Source organism: Pipra filicauda, unplaced genomic scaffold (genome assembly GCF_003945595.2).
Source record: "Pipra filicauda isolate LSUMZ 115617 unplaced genomic scaffold, ASM394559v2 scaffold11_size5308982_pilon, whole genome shotgun sequence".
Classification (NCBI taxonomy): Eukaryota; Metazoa; Chordata; class Aves; order Passeriformes; family Pipridae; genus Pipra; species Pipra filicauda.
Window position 1 is genome coordinate 3,605,477 of NW_024103652.1, and position 22,484 is coordinate 3,627,960.

At 35.8% G+C, this 22,484-nt stretch overlaps 1 protein-coding gene across 1 annotated transcript in view; it reads right to left on the reverse strand.

The window, feature by feature from the left end:
- SNX6 (sorting nexin 6) overlaps positions 1 to 22,484 on the reverse strand; it is a 28,200-nt gene that overhangs the window by 4,600 nt on the left and 1,116 nt on the right. Inside the window, exons 3-13 of the mRNA XM_027726800.2 lie at positions 17,743 to 17,847; positions 16,864 to 16,974; positions 15,293 to 15,414; positions 13,203 to 13,326; positions 11,877 to 11,972; positions 10,443 to 10,548; positions 7,935 to 8,010; positions 6,649 to 6,688; positions 5,402 to 5,488; positions 4,336 to 4,495; positions 3,286 to 3,371 (exon numbers count right to left, since the gene is read on the reverse strand). Of these exons, the coding sequence (XP_027582601.1) occupies positions 3,286 to 3,371; positions 4,336 to 4,495; positions 5,402 to 5,488; positions 6,649 to 6,688; positions 7,935 to 8,010; positions 10,443 to 10,548; positions 11,877 to 11,972; positions 13,203 to 13,326; positions 15,293 to 15,414; positions 16,864 to 16,974; positions 17,743 to 17,847 (1,113 nt within the window). The remainder of the gene's footprint in view (positions 1 to 3,285; positions 3,372 to 4,335; positions 4,496 to 5,401; positions 5,489 to 6,648; positions 6,689 to 7,934; positions 8,011 to 10,442; positions 10,549 to 11,876; positions 11,973 to 13,202; positions 13,327 to 15,292; positions 15,415 to 16,863; positions 16,975 to 17,742; positions 17,848 to 22,484) is intronic.

Consider the following 22,484-nt stretch of genomic DNA (forward strand, 5'->3'; position numbering starts at 1 on the left):
GGGAAAATACGTTTCTAGTTTTTTATTTGTTTTTATTTGAAGGGAGTGGCTATCTTAGTTACAATTCATATGTCAAAAGACTCTAAAACTACAGCCAAGGCTACAAATGCTCTAAGTATATGATTATAACCTTAACAGTTTCACCAGCTATCAAACCTCCCTTCTTGGACATGAAGTCCAACACAGGAACACTGCAAAATCCAACTGTTTAAAATACTGAATAGTACACCAAATGCAGCTTTTGCATTAAAATGGCCAAACGCTTAATCAGATCTCAAATTAGCTTCAGCTGCATGAAGTCATGAAGAAACACAGCACCAGCAAAACAGAAGCACTACCGAGGGGGATAATCAGCCGGAATGGCCGTACAAAAAGAAACATCAATCTGTTTAGTACAGGTCAGAGACCAAGGAGAATCTAAAGCTGCAGCTCAGCAGCTATTCTAAGTAAATCTAGGGTACATGCTGCTGATAAGAAGGCAGCTCTCTTTTATTGCCAGACCTTCCCAGTCGAATCTGTGTATACAAGTGATGCTGTGAAAACAAGACTTAAAGTAAATCTTCGAAAAACCCAGAGCAATGTTAAGCTCTGTCTTACTATGCAGCTGCACATATAATTGTGCCAACATACAAGAAAGAAACAGTCATGCATCATCATACTTCCTGGAAAGAGCCTGCACTTTCATCAACTTAAAGCAATCTCAACCCACAGTCTGATTTTTAGCTTTTTTCAGAAGTCTTGATTTGCAATCAGGAAACGATCAGAGGATATCAGCAGATTTAAAGAAGTATTTTATAGGGAAGTAGTATAACTGTAACTGGGCAGTGAGGGTTCACTTAGTATTTGTATATATAGTGTCCTTGATTTACTCAAAGTTTATTTCCCTATCGCCATCCAGTCTTCTAGAGCTACACAGCCAGATACAGCTCACAAAACGCAAGCCATGTCTCAGAACCTTCTCTCAATACTTTGGTCATTCTGACTTTTTCAGAGCAGCGACCTCTGTATTGGGATTTGTGTTTTTATTTCCACACAGAGCAAATAACTTTTAACAGTAAGTCATGCAGCAGCCTTCCTTATGGCCGAATTCCTCCAAAAGACAGCCTCTCAGGCTGAGAGTTCCAGCACCCACAGCTACATCGTATTTCACCTCCTTGTCTTCTGTGCCAGGCAGCTCCAAGTCCAGAAGATACATGGAGAGACTGATTCAGAGACAGACGCATCTGCATGACATCTAGTCTGGACACACGCATTACAGCAAAAGAAAACCCACAACAGCAGACTTTTAGCAACAGCCTGCAGCAGTGGTGTCTGTTGTTCACAGACCTCCTCCCCACTTAACATTTTTGCTGGAAAAAAACACTTAGACCTGAATAACAGGTCGTGTTTCAAAGTTTGCAAGTGGTGTGCTCCACGCGCTATTGACCAAGCAATAGCCATTTCGTTGTTGCTAAAACTTCACATGCCTGCCTCCAGTAGGTGCAGAGGCACAAAGAAACTGTAGTGGCTTACCTTTTTTTAAATATGAAACACTGGCTTTGAAAAAAAGAGAACTTTCAAACCTCATGAGAAACAAAATATCCTTTCCTTCAACAGGTCGCAATATTTGTTAACATTTTGAGAATTGTCACCCTTAGTCAAAATGGCCTTTTATATTGTAAAGCTTTAAATACTCAAAACTATCTAGTGAATGTTGTGCTCTATGATGAAGTAAGTGAAAAGGGTCAGCAGCAATTCACCTTCAGAAACAGAACTACAATTCAAAGCTTCTATTACAGCTTTATATGCTCCTTTTTAGTAAATTCACTAAGACAAGGTAAATCAGAGACTATCTGAAGAACTAAGTCCTAAACACAAGCTGTGGGGACAACAGCTAAAAAACTTCAAGCTCTTCCAGGTAAACTGAGGACACCAAGCAACAAATCAAGTAAGTTGAAAGCTACATAAATTAAGCATCTTCCCCCTCCCTTCCACAGTTATTAGATGTCAAAATTCAAGAGAATATTACTATAAGATAGTGACTTTTATAGTTAATAGAAATGATTCTTTAAGGATACTTTAGAGGATAGAGACACTGTTTAAACATTCCACTCCAAGGCATGTGGGGTCTTCAGCAAGGGTCAGTTACAAGAGATGATGAAGAGTCAGTGACTGAAGCAGGACAGAAGCCTGTGGATTCATTCCCTTATTAAAAGCATGATATGGCAAATCAATAAAAACTATTGCAACTAATGACTGTTAGGACTATTTAAAGTAAGCACTATTCATCTGAAAAAGGAGTCAAGTTTTCCATATCTTGTTGATTGCTTTACCAGCTAAATATCCCATTAAGCTGAACTTATACCTACAAAGGTTAAAAAAAAAAAAAGAAAAAGAAAAGTCCCCCAAACAACCCTTTTTACAGTACATTAGTTTCATTAGTTTTACAAACAAAGGGTTTAGCAGAATGAAGAATGACACCCTCAACACTACTGAAAGACTGTAAAGCAGCAATACACCTTGTAACTAGTCCTTTCAACAGATACCTTTTAAGTTAATTCACAGCTTCATAACCAGTGCAGTTTCAGATTTGTGATAAGAATGAGAAATGCTAAAGAGCTGATTTTTAAAAGAAAGCTGCCTCCTAGGACTGTTGTACTTGTCTATGAAATCAGAGCAGCTAACCATATTTTTATATGGATTAAAAGAATCAAATACATTGTGAAATTTAAGGACATTACAGGCCTCTTAAAGCTTTTTTCCTACAGAAATTAATTTCCCTGAAAAGGCTATCTGCAACATTCCTCTCTTGTTAACACTTTAGAATTTGAAGGCAAAAAGGTTCAAAAAGCATACTAATCATATTGATCTGAGTTCAGGTCTGTGTGATCTCATGCTTAATAGTTAACCTATCCTGTACATCAAGTCCCAACATCTGGATAACAGGAGAAACCACTTCCTGTCCCATGGTAAAATGGTAAGATGAGGTTTTAAAAATAGGCAGGTTTTCAAACTCTGCAGCTATAAATATCAAACAGCTAAAGAAGCATAAAACTGAAGCCAAAAGTGTCTTTGAAGAGATGAGCTTTCCAAAGGCACCTCAAGCATACCAATCTCTCAGAAGTATTTCACCTTTTTTTTTTTTTCTCTATTATTGAAGAAAGTTCACCTTTCTGGATGATGCTTAAATTCAAATGCCCCTTCCTGAACATGAAGTGTTCACACAACAAATATAGCCATTTTGGTTAATCAAGCATACAATATGAAAAATGAGTTGAAACATAGGCCAAAAAAGATCACACTTACCTTAGCATGCTTTAATTCCAGTTCTGCTAGTTCCACCAGATTTTTCCTGAATGCTGCAACTCTTCTTGTCTTAAAGTCTATCAGTTCTAAAGAAAATAAAAGTGGACTCATTAACAGTATCCTTGCTAGTGGCCTCAGCTGTTAACAGACTTTCCTTCAGGATGGAAGAGGTAAAGGGTGAGAGAAAGCAAAAGGAAAAAACTCAAGTTTAATCTCAGCACATTCCAGGCTCAAAAATACTGCTACACAGTTGGATGAAAGCAAACTACCATTGCAGTTCCTCACCTCTAGGTAGCCTTTTGTGGACAAAAAGCTCTTTTGAAAACAGACTGCTTTTAACATTTAATTCTCTTATTCCACCTGCACTGTTCTTTCAAGGCTGATATGTGAAAGTCTTTAGGGAATATACTAAGCTAAAACTAGAATGAACTACACCATGCTTTTTTCATATAGCTTTGTGGCTAACAGGATCACTCATTCTCCACTGTCTCATTTACAGCAATCACCAACCAGATTTACTGGCTCAAACAACCCTTAAATGATAAAAACAGAAGAACATGTGTTTAAACCTTGAACAATTCTGCCCCAAACGATGAGTTAGATGACTACTAACTCACAAAAGTATTAACCTAAAAAAAGACAGTAAGTTTCAGTGAAATCTCATTTCATTATTTCTCCCTTCTCTAATGTAGTATCATATATGAGACAGACTGGTGCCTCACAGAATAATGCATAAAACCAAAAGGGGAATTTCAACAACACTTTAAAAGATTTGACTGCCATTACTGCTGGCACTTACTATTTTGTTTCACTGCTTATGCATATGAAAAAAAAAAGTTAACAAGTAGTTTGCACCTAGACTTAGCTCTGCCTAATGGAGCTTTGAGGAACCAAAGAAAAGTATAATTTGAACTTTCTAAAATAAGTAAATAGTGATTAAAAAATAATAGCCTTCCTTAGGAAACATTATGAAAACGTATTCTTATTAATAGCATCCTAAAATCTGTTAATTTTCAAGTAGTAATATAGGATCAAGGACCACCCAAATACCTTGTTTTGCCGATTCAGAAATTTTCTCAAATTTCTGACAGCATATTTGTTGAGTAGTTTCAGCTTGCAGCACATCTTTATTTTTTGCTCTTGCTTTATCCAATGCCTTATTAGCATTTTCATAATCCACTAGTGACCTAGATCTTCTGTATAGGAGATCCTATAAAAAAATCCCATAAAGTTTGTTTAGAGTTTACAAGACTCTACCCAAGGATTTCATTATATACCAAGTAATTAAAAACAATCAAATTAATTTTATTTCTTCTTGCTGTATTTCAGTTCTTACTAAATAATTTGCATTCACTTAGTTCATCCTGCAAGGCCCACAACATAATACTGTTTGGCCTCCATCTTGTTTGACAGAGGCTAGCACCAGATGGCTTAGACAAAACTCCAAAAAGCCTAAAATGGCAAATTATAGGAAATTTCACAGCTTCTTAGATTAGAAACAAACTACATTTAGATTACGTATTTTAAATACACAGAAGGCCCAAGAAACATCAGTAACGTTTTGCTGCGCAATAGTTATTGCTGTGATCATTTATCTAGAGATATTTTTCATCCAATGCTTCCTCACTCTGTGATGTTATTTCATCATCTTACATCCAACGACAATAAGAATTAAATTTTCTGTTGCCACAGAGTATCAAATTTGGCCCATGTGTTTTCGTATCAGCACTAGTAGATCATATGGAGTATCCAATTTAATATTTAAAGAAAGGTAGCATTGCTTGCACTTACAAGCACCAAACAACACACTGCAAACACACAAAGAATTCACAAACAGCTCTTCGACTGTTTTTTTTTTGTTATACTGCATGATTTGGCCTCGACAAGTGCCTCACACAGTTCCACAGTCAGTCCCACAGTCAGCAACTGCATTGTTACTCCTTACATACAAGAGAGATATACAGGTTTTACAGTTGAGGGAGAAATTACAGGCTAGAGGTGGCGGCATTTTAACCTGTCTATATTGTGTGTTTCTCAAGATCATCCCTTATCACTTTCTCTCTTTTTTTTATGTCAAAGAAACACAATGCCACTGAACAAAGACCCATAAATTCACCTTAGCAGCTTGAGATTCCCTAAGGTAATATTTCAGAAGATCAGAAAGTTTAAGATCTTCATCAGCAGATACCCGAGCCTCTATTTTCTGGAAAAACAGAACAAAACAAAACACCACCACCAAACAGAAAAACAGTAAGTAAAAGCATCAAGTTAAAAACATGGGTATTCACTTGTATGATACAAATTCAATGTAAAATATACAGTACATGACAGATTGTCTTTTTCAAAAACTAAGATCAGACATTATTGACAGAAAACATGCAAAAGGAGAAGCAGTATTAGGATTTTGTATTAAAATGTAAGCAATAACCTACTGTGTGAGCAGTAATTGACAACTAGATTTCTATGTTACACACAGCTTTATTTTACCCCCAATATCAACTATATAGATCATATGCTAGAAAAACCTCAGAGAAACAAAAGCTTGTATTAAGAGTTGCACAAGAAGTTTTATGTTGTTGCTGAGATCAAAGGAAAACCAATTTTTAAGGCACCTTTCCGGACTAGTTTTGTAACTGCTTGTACTAAATCCTCTAAAAAGACCAATAAATTAATTTGCTTGTATTTGAAACATATATTTCTATGAATTTAGAAACAGAGTTTATAGGTGCATTTTTTAAACCCTAATTTAAAAAAAATAATTTCTAAAATGCAACATTGAGTCAAAGCAAGTACTTCTGTTAATTTTCTTTCAAGTACATATTTATGCAGATACAATTGTGTATTAGGAAATGCACACATTTTTCATTTGAAAGTTTTCCTGATACATGGCATACATCTGCTTTCTAGTAAACCAGACAAATAAGGCAAAAGAGAGAAGATATTTGAAAAGCTGCTTAGAAGCATCAGCAGTAGTATTTCCAACCCAAGTAACTGCAGAAACAGATCTTGGCTCCAGAAGGAAGCAGCATGACCACCATTTTTTGGATTAAGGATTACATTTCTTCATTTCTTTTATCCATAACAAGTCATGTGATACGCAGTAACAGTTATGGAAGATCTTTCTGCATTTTAGAGGAACAGAAGCTGTACTAGTGGATTACAGGAAGACTGCCAAGAAATATTTAACAGACTGAAGATTCCTAAGGTTCATTTTACAAAATCATTTTACAAAACAGATGAATGAAATCTTATGCTTTCTCATTCCCTACCACACATTGCTTAAATGCTTCATATAGAAGCACCTATAAAACATGCACATATTAATGTCTAATTGACACACGACATTAGTTTCACAGTACATACCCTTGTTTTGTCAAATAACTCTGACACCTTCAGAAAAAACCTGCACAAAGGAAATAGCTTATATTACAACATTAATTTGAACAGTCTAATTACTTTCTAGAACTCACAATACAGTCTGTGTCTGGCAAAAAAGACTGCAAAAGCACAGCTTAGAATTGTAATTCACAGAACTCAGAGAACACACTAGTTTCAAACTGTAGCACTTCAAACATCTAGGAACTGTGCAACTACGAAAAGGCAAAGGACAAACAAAGCGTAACAGATGGATGGGTTTTACTAAAGAGTAATTGCAGAGCTTCTCAAGGATTCTTTATGCTTCTGTGAATTAAAGCCCAAACACCAGCACCCTGGTTAACTGTCTTACACTTTTATCAGGTGTCCTTTACTTAAGTTGAATATACTTTTCTTCACACAGTAAACATGGGGCACATCTTCATCACAGGAGACAATACAAGGCTTCAGTCTAACAGCAGACTAAATTACAGTCAAATTATACTATTTTGACAGAAGACAGATGTGATTTCTGACAGACCCTAACAGACTACAACAAATATAAATACTCTTAACAAGGTAACTGATATGTAAGCTATCAACACATTTGAAAGTATATAACTGTAATTCAGGTAAATTAATAAAAATAATTTAACTTTCATATTCATCTCCTACCTGTCATCACAGTGACACTAACATCACACTAATGAACTACGCATGCATATTCACAACGCTGACATCTTTCAGTTAGTTAACTAAGTTTTACTTGCAGATACACCAAACTCCATCTTCAAGCAAATCACTAAAAGATTAAAGGACAAACATCTGTACATAAAGACCCTCTTCTATTTTCAAAGTTCTGGGGATCTCTGTAGATTCCTTTATTTGCCTAAATGTGCCAGAACAGCACAACTGTTTTTCAAGACAGTACAGAGAACACTCAAAAAAAATCTATATACTCAGACTGATACCTGTGCTTGCTGCACACGTCAAAGCACTTATTTTAAAAAAATTGTGAAAGCATTGGGTTTCTTTCTTATTCTATGAGGACTTTTCCATCTCAACTATGGAATTTTCTACAAACTGCAGAAAACAGCATTTTTACAAACAAATATTTAAGCAAAAATATCAAAAGCAGCCTGTTACAGAAATGAAATACTAGAGAAAAAATATGTTAATGTGATATAGCTGTAATAAACTGTGGTTTTCTTATAACAAGAGCTAATAATCTCAGCAGGTCACCATTAAGACTGCTACTTATCAAACTACCCTATAAATTATTAACAATATCTTACTTGCATATATCTGTGGAGTCCTGCGTTCCTAATGCATATAATGAAGACCCAATTCTATTGTAGTCATCCGCCACATCTAGAAAAACAAACAAGCACTTGTTTTAATACTTCATTCTTCTTCTTTCTGAAAATTTTGAAGTTCCTCTCTTCCTTCGAGAGTAAGAGTTTTTCTAAAAGGACATACTTTAACACAAAAGCAGAAATAAAATTGCAATCACGTCACTTTTTAGGAAGGATAACTTCGCACAATAAAAATGGTGCCCTCACCAAATTGCACAGCCTGTAATTTACCTAGGAATATTTTACACGATTAGAACCTGTTGGCTGAATTTATTGTGAAACTTTGTTAGGTTTCATTTTGGTGGAAGATGTACAAACTCAATGGTTAAAGTCTGAATTTAAATCTGAGTTTAAAGCTATCTGAAAAAAAATAATAATCACAGTTTAACAACAACAAAAAAAGTCTGTGTGCTTGAGAGCAGTAAACTGACTACAAATTCCAAACTACCAGAAGTAGAGTGCTATGTGCACAACATACTTTCTAGTACTGTCTAGTTTTCAGGAAACCCTTACCTCATCAACAGTCACAGGTAAAGTAGCATTAGTGTTAAAGCATTTTAAACAATGAAATTAGAAGTGGTATTTGTATGAAGGCTGTATAATTTAACTAGTGAGGTATTGCCACATAGTAATCATAAAAATCAAATTTCTGCACACATGACTTTTATAAAGAGCTTTTAGTATAAACTCAGTGGATGATGAAAACTCTCGCAGATCCAAGCAATGAACAGGAAAAATATATTTGCTTGTTATTTGTGCCTTTAAGCAGAATTTTGGTTTTTTAAATAACATAACCTTGTTTTAACATTATGAGTGGGTCAACTTCCACCCAATTCATTACTCCATACATCATCAGTGCAGTTGGTTACAGTGAAGAACAGTATTAGGAAGCTATTAACCTCCCCTTCTATTCCTCCCATTTCAACATAAACATAAGATTTTCTGCTGGAAATAGCAAGTCACTGTCTTTACAAGCCCTGCAACTCTCTGCCAATCATAAGTTATCCATAAACTACAGACTGCTCATTTCTAAAACAGGCTTTCCAGGTCTTTGCTTTACTCTGCTGGCCAGAATTTCAAAAGGTGCCATTTGTCCCAATTTGCAGTTTGATAAAAGTTGTCAACAAACATCCTATGTGACTTCAGTTTGAAAACCACTGAAGCTCTGTCAAGAGTTTAATCAATCCTTTCCTCTACAACCTCATTTCAAATGATCTTCCTGGTTCTACAACCAATGTAAAAGGCCTCCTCACTATGTAGATAAATCTTGGCACTTAACTACTATGAATGAAGTTCAGTTTTCACTTTAAGAAAGCAAACAAAAACACCAGAAACCTCTTCAGGTGGGAACTGAATGCAGACACAGGGCCCTTAGTAGTTCATTAAGCCATAACTCACTCACTCTGTCTCCTAGCAGAGATACTAAAACTACAAGACTAAGCCTTCATACAACAATAACAGAAGCATCAAAAGAACTCAGTAAATTCTTGGTTTAATGTCTCATTCAATATCCACTTCAGAGGTCTTATCAATGGAGATTCATAAATGATTTTGTGACCTGCTTTTGTGTGAACTATATTACTGTAGATAGCAAAGACAGAATCTGTAAATCAAACACAAACTTCAAGAAAGTAGACAGAATCTAGTAGATCAATTTTGATTTATCTAGGCACAAAAACTTACAGTCAAGGGCAACATAGGTAATTTTTTTCTGAGTTTCTCAAAACACAGTAATCCTAAGCCAAACACAATAGTCCTGACTCAAAGCTTTTTCATTTTCTCAAATAAATGCACTGCACTTGAGAAGACTATCCAGAGCTTTCATAAATCACATTAGCCAGCACTCAGCTCAGGAACAGAAATCAATAGCCAAGTGGAAAAATCTTGTCTCAGTAGAAAAAAAAAAGGGGTCCTGCAAACCAGGCTACTGAATGTACACATTCCAGCCTCCACTCTAAATGGATGAAAAATGGAAACCCAGCCTAGAACTCATTTCCTAAGTAGGAGTTTGCTACTAACAAAGGTGACTTCGCTAGCACAGTAGTGCAATGCCTAGTGTGCCAAGAAATTGCACTCTGATGAAATCAACCTCATCTAATCAAAAACAACTTCACTAGGTGTAAAATCATATGGACTGCTATATTACCCACCTCTACACCTTAATGACTAAGAATCAGACTTCAAAAAATAATACGTAACATGTTTCTCTTCAAGCAGACAGAATGAAGAGTCAAGGTATCTTCAGTGTCACACTAGGCTGTTTTTACTCCATCTAGTCTACTACAGCAAAGCCTAAACTTTGAAACTCAGATTTAGACTATCTGAAGGCTACACTTGGAGAAATAAATTCACTTTTTGCATGCAAAAAGAAAAAAAATTACTTCTCCTCATGAACAACTTCTGTCCACTTTAACTAGTACTGTTTTCACCCTGGAAAAAAAAACTTACTTTTATGTGATTTTGTCATTTTATCAGATTTGGCAGAGGCATCTTTGACTCGGTTGTGATATTCTACAAGGAATGTTCTTTCATGTTCAAAGAAGTCATCCACATCCTACAAAAAAATAAAAAACAATTAAAAAACCAGTATTCACTCACTCTCTACAGAGCAATTGCAGAGTAAATTTACACATCGTTGTATGCAAATGCAATCTATTTTTATTGTCTAAAACACCATTTATGTAAACTGACTTCTTTTCCACTTACATCATGAGCTGAAGTTTTACTAAGAATTTAATAAGAATTAAGAGTTCGTAACAAGCATCTTAAAGGTCTATATGACTACACATGAAGGATATAATTTCACTACTAACTTCTAAAGGGTCACCAAAGGGTGACAGAAAAACAGAATACATGTCAAGTACTTAATAAAAGGACATCTACCTAGAAAAGAGGGAGAGAGGATGAAAGTCAGCCAGTTGCACAGATGCTGTGGTTACAGCAGAGATGATATGAACTCCTAGCCCAGAGCACTGATCTTAATGACAGACTTTTTTCAGTTTGGTAAATGCAGGTAAATTTTACTATTTTCTGTATTATAGTTTGAGATACTTGGTTTATATTAATTTTTTTAAACCCTCTAAAATAACACAGATGCTCAATACCATGGGCTCAATACCATGCCTACAACATGGGCTTTGAACAACGTTCTTACAAAAAATGCTTATTATTTGGACTTTACATTTTTCTCCAAGTCATAATTAATCCATGGTTATATCCACCTTCCAGCAGCTTCAAAACTCAAGATTTTAAAACTAGAAACTTTAACTCCTGGAAATTGCTAGCAAATGGAAGTTACCACTAGAAAGAAAGGAGATCAAAAACCATCCTCTGCAGAATTTATGCTTATTATAAAACCGATCTTATAGCTTTTGGAAAAGTCAAAATTAATTGAATTTTCTTTTTTCTTTTTTTTTTTTTGTCTCAGTTACATTCTTGCATCTAGTGGGAAACATCATATCACCTCCACTGCTGCTCTTAGCTTTGAAACAGTAGAAGGATTCTACTAGGCTGGTAAAATTCACACTGTGTTATTAACTTCTTAACTGAAGCAGTTGTCAAACCAAGTTCCCCCTCCCACTATATAAAATGGCAGGTTGGAACAAAAAAACCCCCAGATTATCAATTATCTGTAGATTAAAAAAAATCTTAGTTTCATAAAACAGGGGGAAAGAGCACCGAAAGCCCTCTTTCACACAAGCCAACTTTTAGTTATCTTGCACCCATGCCACAACTTCTTTCCCATGGTCTGCCACAAATGCTTAAGTTAGATATCACGATAAAAGTCCCATTTTTGTACCTATGTAAAATTCTGCTTCATAAAAAAAAAGGTGACAACAATGTTAATACATTTTAAATCTTGATATGTGAAGCAATAATCACCTTTACTCCTGAAACAATGACACCATCTGCCGATTTAACCATATTTTTGAAGAAGTCTTCAAGTTTCTCTTTCTTATTTTTCCCACGAACACTCAACTGAAAAACAAATTCATTTATCAAGTTCATTCCTTTTCTGGTCACAATAAAAGCTTTAAAAAAAAATTAAATAGAACTGCATACCATAATTCGCTACACCTAAACTGGTTCTCCTGCTCTCTGCTTAGTGTTATACTCTGCACTAATGGGGACAGGGCACCATGCATCCAGAATGACAGACTACCTCATGTACTAGATTGTTCTTTATCACCTAAAATACTGTTCTAGAAATTAAAAAAAGAAAGAGACCGGCAACATTCTAGCACTTACAGGTAATACCAAATGTACAAGATGTACACTTCAGTAATCAATAATACAGTATCATGCACAGAGCTGCTGACTTAATATAACCACGTCTCACTCTTAAGTGTAGAATAACAGATCTTTCACTTCCAGAGGCTAATGCCGGTTTCAGCCTCCTCAGACTTCTCCTGTCCATCTAAGTTCGCCCAGTTTAGGTAACTGACTTCCTGAAGCAATAAGCATTTCTACATCAAGCAACAGAGGAACCTCATAACATATTTTGATTACAGTATGTACGCAGCTGAGCCACTCTCTGTAATGATTTCTTTAACATTCAGTGTTGATTCCTGCAATTTTAAAAAGTAACTAAAAACTGTTTGCAGAATATTAGCAACCACCAACTCCACCACCAGAGTTATGAATCCAAAAAGTCCTCTCCATTATCTCAACTCAGTAGGTAACATGTGGGTAGCCACACTAGTCCAATACTTAGAAAAAAAATAACCAAATTTTCACTTACATTGTTAACAAAAAGGCTTTACTCATCACAAACATTTAATTAGAAATTCTCTCTAGTTTTGTTGGCAGCAGAATTTATACCACAGTTCCAGATCCTAAAAATTAGTGTTCCGTCTTTCTTGTATCATTCTTCCTCACAACAACAGAAAAAACTTCAGTCAGAGTGGAAAAGTATAATGTCATGTGAAATCACCACCAAAAGCTCATCTTTTTAATTCAAAATACACTAGATTTCCATTAATATTTTTGATGCTGAGGTTAGAGCACAGTGCATTTGGTTCCACAGATGGCAGAAAATGAAATCCTACAGACTAAATGAATTTCTAACTTTTACGATACAAGTATGTCTGGTATGAAGGAACTGATGTAATTTGCTCCAGGAGGTAATGCCCTGTTAATCAATTTTCCATCCTACCATAAAAGTATATCTTGATTTCTGTTGCCAGCAATTCAGTTTTCAATACTCACATCCTGATTATATTCCAAGAATACATGGAAATTTAAATCCTTTCTCAAAATAGGATGTGCTGCCACACGACACAAAAACACTTCATGCATTGCAACTGTCTTCTTGAATATTGCCAAATATTCACTAAAAACAAGAAATAAGACAGACATAAGAACTTCATATGAAGCAATTAAGTTTGAGATAAGCCTAGTGAGCAGCTTTAAGAGATCCTCAGTAAGGGTACAAAATTATAAGCCAACGTAATAGAGTTTATCACTCCAATATTTGATATAGACATAAATAAATAGTACAATGATAACGCTAGTGAGAAATGTGAAGCCTGAACACATTACAGAGAGACTTTGGATGAAGAGTCAACAAATACAGTCTGATTTTTAAAGTTAGCTAACAGACACTGGTTTGCTGAACGTGTAACCTAATGCCATTGTCCTTTCCCCAGCACCCCAAAAAATCAAGAAACTGAAGTACAGACTACAGTCACTAGGCACTATGTACTGATGTGCAAATTCCTTCCTCCCCATCTCCATCCCCATGCCCATTCGCACCCTCCTTAATTATTTAAATGTTCATGTGGCTTTGTTAGCTGTTTAGATAGTCTTTTATTTCACATTAGAGTCCCTAGCCTTTTTGAGCCGAAGCTTACGTTAATGTCTTGCTTCATAGTGATTCTAAAAGTGAAATTAAGAGGTAGGTACAACCGAAAAAAATCGCATTTAACCATAACAATCACATAGTTGCCCAGTTCAGCCAACTCAACTTCAAAGCAATTACTCGCTTGCAATTTAATTAAGAGGAAGGCATTATTATCAATACAAGTTTGCTATAATTCATTTTGCTTTGCAAATTCAGTGAATAAGATGTAACTCATCTAAAAATGAGGAAGGGCTCTTTTTCCCGTTCTGAGGTCAAACAGTGAAATTATAATCAACACTTTTCCTTCCACTATGTGCAAGGAGGTTAAGATTTACATACCAGCAAACCAGCAGGGCCAGTGTTGGGAGATGTTTGATCTCAGTGAGAGTAGTAGTCATTCAGTGAAGACAAAAAAGGAGGATGCAGAGGATGGAGGTGGCAGTAGAAGAAACCCAAAGTTTTCTGTGTTATCCAACCCCTAACCAGACCACAAGAGAATCATGATCAGGGCCGCTGGAAAACCAGATTCTTTAAAATCTATAGCGTTTTGCTAATTTCCAGTTTTCTGCATATGAAGTGTATATCTACTCTGCTGTAAATTATGTTGTACATATCACTAATACAGAGCTTTTTAAGACATTTGCTCACAGCAGCTGAAGTTCGGAGAGAAAGCAGCAGTTCTAAGAGTTCTATGTACTTTTCTTGCCAATTCAGAGCTCTTGATAGAAGCAGTCTAGAAGCAGCGTAAATATACACTTGAAAACTGAAACCAATGACAGGAAAAAGATCAAAGAAGTGAATGCATGAAAAGGAAAATGGACGAAGCAAGGAGAAACTTCACTGTGTAACTCAATATGGAACAAGAAGCCTCAGAGCAGATATTTCAATATAAATTAAATTCATAGTAAGGGAAAACACTATTTTCAGGAAGTATATTCTCCTTGTGCAAAAGCAACAAAAAAAAAAAGTGTCAAAAAATATTTTCTAGTAATCTTCGTATTTCTTGGGGAACAGAAGGTTGGCATGTATGTTTCCAGTACCAATCACATGCAAAACTCCCTACGTCAATCCCTACATGTATAAACTTAAAGTCTCATTATGCTTTTAAAATGTGGAACACCAAAACTAAGATAGATAGAGGTTATCTCTACCCTTTGCAGATGTTCTGTGAAGAAAAGGATCTAACTAGGTTCTTTCTTACAGAAGAATGTACAAGAACAAGCCAATTTATTTTTCCTGTTTCAGAAGATCTTCCATGAAATTATTTCTACAATTTTCCTAATGGCACTGATCATGATCACTAAGATTAACCCTGGTTATGTAGCAACTGGATTCTCAAGCCTGTATCTCACAGAGAACCGTTACGCTGAAATCGGAAACATGGGACAGCCAACGGCTTTAAAAGTTTTGGGATATAAATAAATAAAGATATAAAGTAGTAATCAAGTCTACATACGCTTCCAGTTCTTGTTTCATCTTGGTGAATTCTTCTTTAGTCATCGATCCTTCCCCTTCTCCAAGTTTCTGCAATTTCTCCCTGGAGGCATCAAAGTCAGGCCTGGGTGGTGCTGGTGGAATCTGGAATTGAATCCAATTTTTTTTTAATCTCTCATCTTCTCAATCAAACAACAGCCATTCAGTACAGGAACTGTAGGTTGCCTGCAGCCTTTTAATATATGGCTCTCTCTTCCATCATTCATTATAGCATTTCTAGATGAAGTCTCTCATTCATGAGTTATAAGTGCCACATTACTATACCAATTTTGGTCAAGTGTCCTTGAATATTACTAAAGTATGAACTAATGGCTTCAGTTTAAGTACAACAGAAACCAAATAATACCTAGCTTTCCCATGACGATGAATTAAAGCCTGAGATCATTATTTTCTAATGAGTTTTGGTTTAGCTTATTTGGTATTACACAACTGTTTTCACACCATCCATTTTTAACTCCCAGAGACTTTAAACCAAGAAAACCATTCCCTGTTGTTTGCACACTAGCGCTTTCTTGCAGCACTGCTGACATTAAAGATGCATCTGTTGAAACAACAAAGCACACAGTAAACACCACAGTCAAACTAATCCTGAATTGCTGTCAGGAAAGGGACACAGAACAAACCTAAACTATGCTTAAATTTTAGTTTACTGATATGGGCCCATTATATTAACACATTACAAAAAACAAAAAATCCAGCATCTAGACAGTCAACTATCTGAAGCTAGTTATTAACACACTGAAGGTCTAGTTACTTCAAACAGCATTGCTGACTAAGAAAAGACTAGCTCAAGAAGGGTATGACACATCACAGACTATACTCATTATAATGTACCCCCTAATGAATTAGAAATATCTGTTTACCTTCTACATCAGCAGACACCCCCGAAACACAAAATGAATACCTTTCATACCAAGATGACAAATATTCCTATTTGCAATTAATGTATGAACAGCAGCATCCATTTTTAATATGCACTATCATAAGGTGACTATTTTGAGACCTCTTGTCTCTGGAGGCTTGAAATAAACTTCAAACCTTAAGTTATTGCGTATTGAAGTTCTCTGTAGTTCTACATGATATTTATATTGGTTTCCCCCACTCTGATTTATGGTAAAAAGATTCTGATCTTTATAATGAAAACTGGAAAAGTCTAATTATTTCACTCTGCAATTCTAGCTAAAACAAAAGCAACATGAAACTTCTAACATTAGCTTGCAAAAACAATACCACAGCTCAACTATCTCTCACACTTTTAACACAGTAGCCTAACGTGCACTTGGAGAGAGATGAAACTACTCATTCCTTATGAGAAAAAGGGAAGAAAGTATTACAACTACTGTAACTTTTCTCCAAGCTTGCTTCAACCATGAAATTTGTGTAATTGCATGAAGTTAAGTATTAGAGAAGCTGATCTGATTTTAGAAGGAATGAACATCTGCTGTTTCTACGGCATTTAAAAGCAGTCTCAAGTACTTTTGATACAGCCCACAGAAAATGTTGCATATAAACCAAAAGAACACCAGTACTTACGATGTAGCCAGCATAGTCCTCATTCTCAACAAAAGAATCGTGAAGCCAAATAAACTCTTCATGTTGCCGGACAACAGAAAATTCATTTTGTTTGAAATTTGGTAAGGAACTCTAGAGGGGGGAAAGGAGGTAGAATTATGGGTGGGGCAAAAAAAAAAAAAACACAACAAAAAAAATCAGTGTTTTTCATTACTGTATGAGAAGCACCTCAAAGGAACAACAGAAATGTCCCTGTAAAAATAAATGAATCATCCAAGTAAGGATTTGACACAAAAAAAAAAGTTCATTCAGCAGTAATTACCCTCATCTTAATTAGTGCAGCAATCAATTGGAATAGGTTGTCCAAAAAGGTTGTGGAGTCTCTGCCCTTGGAGATACGTTTCATATTTTATCCATTTAATCTTGGAATTCTGTTTAGCATCTTTATCAGTGATCTGGATGAGAGGATGGAGTGTATCCTCAGTCAGTTTGCATATGACACCAGGTCGGGTGGAGACAATCTGCTGGAGGGCAGGAAGACTCTACAGAGGGATCTGAACTGGCTGGATCCCTGGACTGAGGCCAGTTCTGTGATGTTCAACAAGGCAAAGTGACAGGTCCTGCCGTTGGGTCCTAAGAACCCCAAGCAGTGCTACAGACTGGGAGCAGAGCAGCTGGAAAGCTTCCTGGTGGAAAAGGACCTGGCAGTGCTGGCTGACAGCAGCTGAACATGAGCCACAGTGTGCCCAGGTGGCCAAAAAGGCCAGTGACATTCTGGCTTGTAGCAGAAATCATGTGGCCTACAGGACTAGGGCAGTGATTGTTTCAATAAACAGTTTAAGTAAACTTTCTTTTGTATATAATTAAGAAAGTGTTGAGTTTACAAATTCAAGTTTTTACCTTTGTATGGACAGTGAATTTCACTTTATCCCTCTCACTGAGTGCATCTGAGATATCCACTTGCAGAGCAGCATCAGTCTGGAGATCTACATTTATTGCTCGAAGCTAAAAAAGAAAAATCTATTTAGCTTAATTTAAAAAAAAAAAAGTTAATTATATTTCCTTTATTCTCCTCTGAGAATACTGATCCTGCAATGCTGAAGACAGATTACAAAAAACTCCAACATTAAAAGATTATTCTCAGTAAAAAAAGAAATCCCAGTAGCACTCCTTATAGCACAAATAACTATACTAATAATAATCTCCTTTACAGTACTCCTTGTTAGTGCACTATTTTCATTTCTGTGTATTGTTACCTTGCTAGTAATTGAGATAGTCAAAGTACATTTACAGACAGCAGCAAGTTTGGAAGGTTTTTTCCTTCATTATTCTCTCCATTCCCCTCACTCCTCTGAATTGACAACCTGCTCTAAGTAAATGTACTTGTGAAGGTAATTATAAAGATACTAACAGTTGGGAAGGTACTTTTAAGGAGAAATGTGGTCCTATCTTTCAAAGAAAGAGCTGTTAAAGACCTGATTTACTCATATTTTCTTACACTATTTTTCTGTTTAATGTTTCTCATAATATATTTAAAAAGCTTAAAAATAATATCCTGAGTTTTACAGAACTAAGTCTTCTCAGGGATATTTTTCTGAAACCCCCACAACCAAAAAACTCAAACCCAAGATTTCAGTATCTTCAAAATGGCAAAAGTGCAAGGAATACGCATATTTTTTCTACAAGACATGAAACCCAAACTCTCTTACAAAGTAATTCCAAAGTCATATCGAAAAAAATGAGACAGTGATCAAATATAGAAAAACTGGAATATTATCTGAGCACCACAATATTTGGCAGTAACTCGCTTCAACAGTACTTGCTGCAACTAACTGCTTCTAGACTCCAACTGGAAATTCAAGTCCCCTCGCTCTTGCACCCTTGTTATAGAGGAATTTGTTCCATGACAATTTCATCATGACCAACCAACATTCAGAATGTTTTTACAAGTACTAAGGCTAACTCTGAAATCTTCTCTGAAATAATTGTCAAAAAATATTTCAATGTCATGCTCATGAAGCATACTTTTTACTGAGACACTGTGTCTTCTTTTCATGCTGCATTTTTTCTACAAATATTCTGTTCTACAGTATAAAAATGTTTTGCCTTACAAAGATATAGACCTTTTTCCATGCAAATCTTTTCAGGATTGCATTTTGAAGTCCATACTTAAGTACAGAAATGCTTTAAGTATCAACAACACACAGTACAAAGGTTACACATGAGCAGATTTTGAAGGTAGCTCTGTAAGCCACGGGAGCAGCAGTAGGGGAGAAGCATCAACTGCCACATTTTGCTTTCCATCAGTTATCTTTATCTTAAATCACAATGGCCAGATCCCACTCTAACTAACCTCAATGTGTGGACAACTGTTGTCTATGTAGCAGCAACCAGACTAATGTATCTTAGAATTAGTGTATTAAAGTAAACCAAAATCATGCAGTCTAGCATATTCTGCTAGGCTAGCAAAATGTAAGAGTTCAATAGCTATTACACAAGTAGTAACAGCTTTTCCTTAAAGCAAAGTTGGAAATCATTAAAATGACCACCCAGTAACATATGCGCACACCTGATTAAGGCATTGACTTTTGTTTTGTTTTGTTTTCCCAAGGTTTAGGGGGTCACTGCCTCGTACAAAGGCATATTATCACGAAACAGTCCCTTGCAGATCAATTCACAGAGGCAGAATCTCCTAGCTCCTACTGAGTTTACAATGTTCTTAGTATCTAATTTAGGAAAGAAAAATATAATGACATACCAATGTCTCCTGTATGCCATGACACCACATTTTTCAGTGTGTAAAAAAGGTTTTTGCGGTTACACAGTCTGGGGTACTGCTTGTTTTTCTCCAGTCCCCCCAGGATACATTAACAGACATGGTAATCTCAGCAAATAGTCTGGATTATCTAAATGGCATTTTTGTAATCTTTCACAGGTCACAAATATTTCTACCAAAATACTTTTCCACCTCCTTTTTTTTTTTTTACAAAGTGGTACTACACAAAATTCTAAGATTCAGTACAACAGCCGATCGAGTCTGTCCCTAGAACGTATGTAGGGCACCCTGGTCATATGCACTATTCACAACTTTAGATACAAAACTCTTATCTATGCTAAGAAAACTAAGAACAAAACACGACAACTTCACTCACAGCATACAACTGTAAAGGAGTATCTGTTTGATTTATACTGAGTTAAGCCTGTAACAGTTTTGAAGAGTTTAATCGTATGTTAAATTATGCTATGTAGCCTGACTGCCAAGGGGGAACGTTTTTGTATGCAATGGTAATGAAGCATTTATGAAAGGTGTCAAAGACAATCAGAAAATTGAAGGACTTTAAATGTATTCATGTGACACAAGGTTCACTTTGCATTACTGGAAATTGAATTCACCAACAACATCATTGCACAACAAACTTAAGCAAACTCTTCATCACTACAAAAGAAAACTACCACCAATGGATGGTTTTCTAGTTATAAAGGAAGTAGGAAATGAAAAACTAAAAGAAGTCTGATATGGATGAAAACTGAAAGTACCTTAAAGTATGGAAAAGACAGAGGTAAGATACAGTCCCTTTTTATCTTGCCCCTTTCCAAGTCTAATACATACAAATCACATAATAATTTCATGCTTAGATACGTACTCTACATCCATGCTGAACAACTTGCAAAACAAAAACTAATTTGTTTTAGCTACTTTATACAGTTTTCTATGCTTTACTAAGAAAGTCCCTGTTTTATTCAAAGGGTCTAGAAAATACCAGAAGCCAAAACTCTGGCTAAATGATGTTACAGTACTAAAAGAGAACACAATGCAAAGAGAGGATTTTAGCATCTAAGCTCTTGCTTAGGAACCAATTATACTTCAAATGATAATGGAAGGAAGCCGATAGAGGCAAGGGAAAAACAACTAAGCCCTACATTCCTAGGTAATGCAACCATTAACACCAACTTTTATGCTCTAAGGTCTTTCAAAAATGTTAGAGAAAAAGGACCCTTCCTTCAGCGAGTTCTTTACAGGCAGATAAAAAGACAGAGCAAGGGGACAAACAATACCTTTACAACAAAAGCTTCCTAAGTGCCTTCACAGCATTATGTTTCCAGCAGACCTGTTCTAAGGGATAGCTCATTTCCTCTGAATGAGTAGACAAGAGTGTTAGCCAAGTCAGCTAAAGTTTATATCTATATAAAATACACAAGATGGTACTAATAGAGCAATACTGTACCACTTTTCAAAGCACATACTGTTTACATTAGAGAGAGCACAAAAATCCCAACAGGAACTGTGTTACTCCAAGCAAACTCAATAGTATCTTCCTAAGTGAAATTTAGAAAAGCAATTCCCACAAGTTCATTTTATGCAGAGCATTTACAATAAGCTCCTTCTACAGACCACCCACAGCTACTTCCTCAAAGATGATTCGCAGTGCTCTGTTTTACAGTTCTCTGGAAAAGGCTCCATATGGTATAACACAATTGTTTGAGAATTACTGTTCTATGTGGCATCAGCATAAACTCCAGCCCTCTTTTCATCCCATCACCCCAAGGTTAAACTTAACTGTAGCTGATGAACATGATCCTGCAGCATTAAAAGTACAGTTGTCATAGCAATATCTGAATTCCACAGAGGCAAGAGTACTGATTTTCAAAACTAAAAGCTCAACTACTCCAACCAGAAGTTGCCATCCATGCTTTCAAATAAAGGCTTGACCTACTCGTTTTTTAATTGCAAACAGAGGAAATGTAACTGCAAATCAGAACCAGGGAATCACTTTATGAAAAGATGTCTATTTTTACTATTCTACTAAGAAAAAAATTATACTGTTTCGAAGATTAAAGCATAGCAAACCCATTCATGAACAGATTGCCATATTGCTTTTGATTAATTTCCTGTATCACAATCAAAATCATGCAGCTAACAACTTGTGTTTTAACCCTAGGGATTTACACAGCAGTAAAAAATAACCCCAGAGTGACTGATGATTGAAAAAAAGAAACCTAAAAAAAATTAGGGAAACGAGAAGGACACTATTTTGGTTTAATTCTTTAGTGCTGGATGAAGATGGGGGAGGGAAAAAAAAAGACTGGACTTGGCCAACTGAAATGATGTAAGTTTTACAACAGTACAAACAAGACTGCTAAGGGATTTCTTAAGGTTTTCAAATTACCTTGTGAACTCTGAAGACCTAGCCTTAGAGGGAAAACTACTAACCAACCCAACAAACAAGTTTCAAAGGAGGTCAGATCTGTATTGTTGTGTTCTACCTGCACCTTCAGATAAAGACAACTTAACTGTGCATATCAGAGTGTGTTCCTAAGTACCAGGGAGAACCTACGTAAAATACAATTCCACAACTAACAAGTTCTTTGGTCCTTCTTCTGAAGACACTCAAAGGACAAAAACAATTTCCACCTCCTCTCTTTTTTATCCAGTATTCTTACTAAAGTAGCTGCAAAATTAAAGGCAAAAGCTTTTAGTAGCCAGAATTGGCCCGATACAATATTAGAATGCCGTTTTTAATTTTTGGTCATAAACTGGAACATGAAACACTGAGTTCCTACCGCATGCATACAGTCAAAACTAATTTAGTACTTAAAATTGTATTTGACACCTGAGTACAACATACATACATGATTAAAGT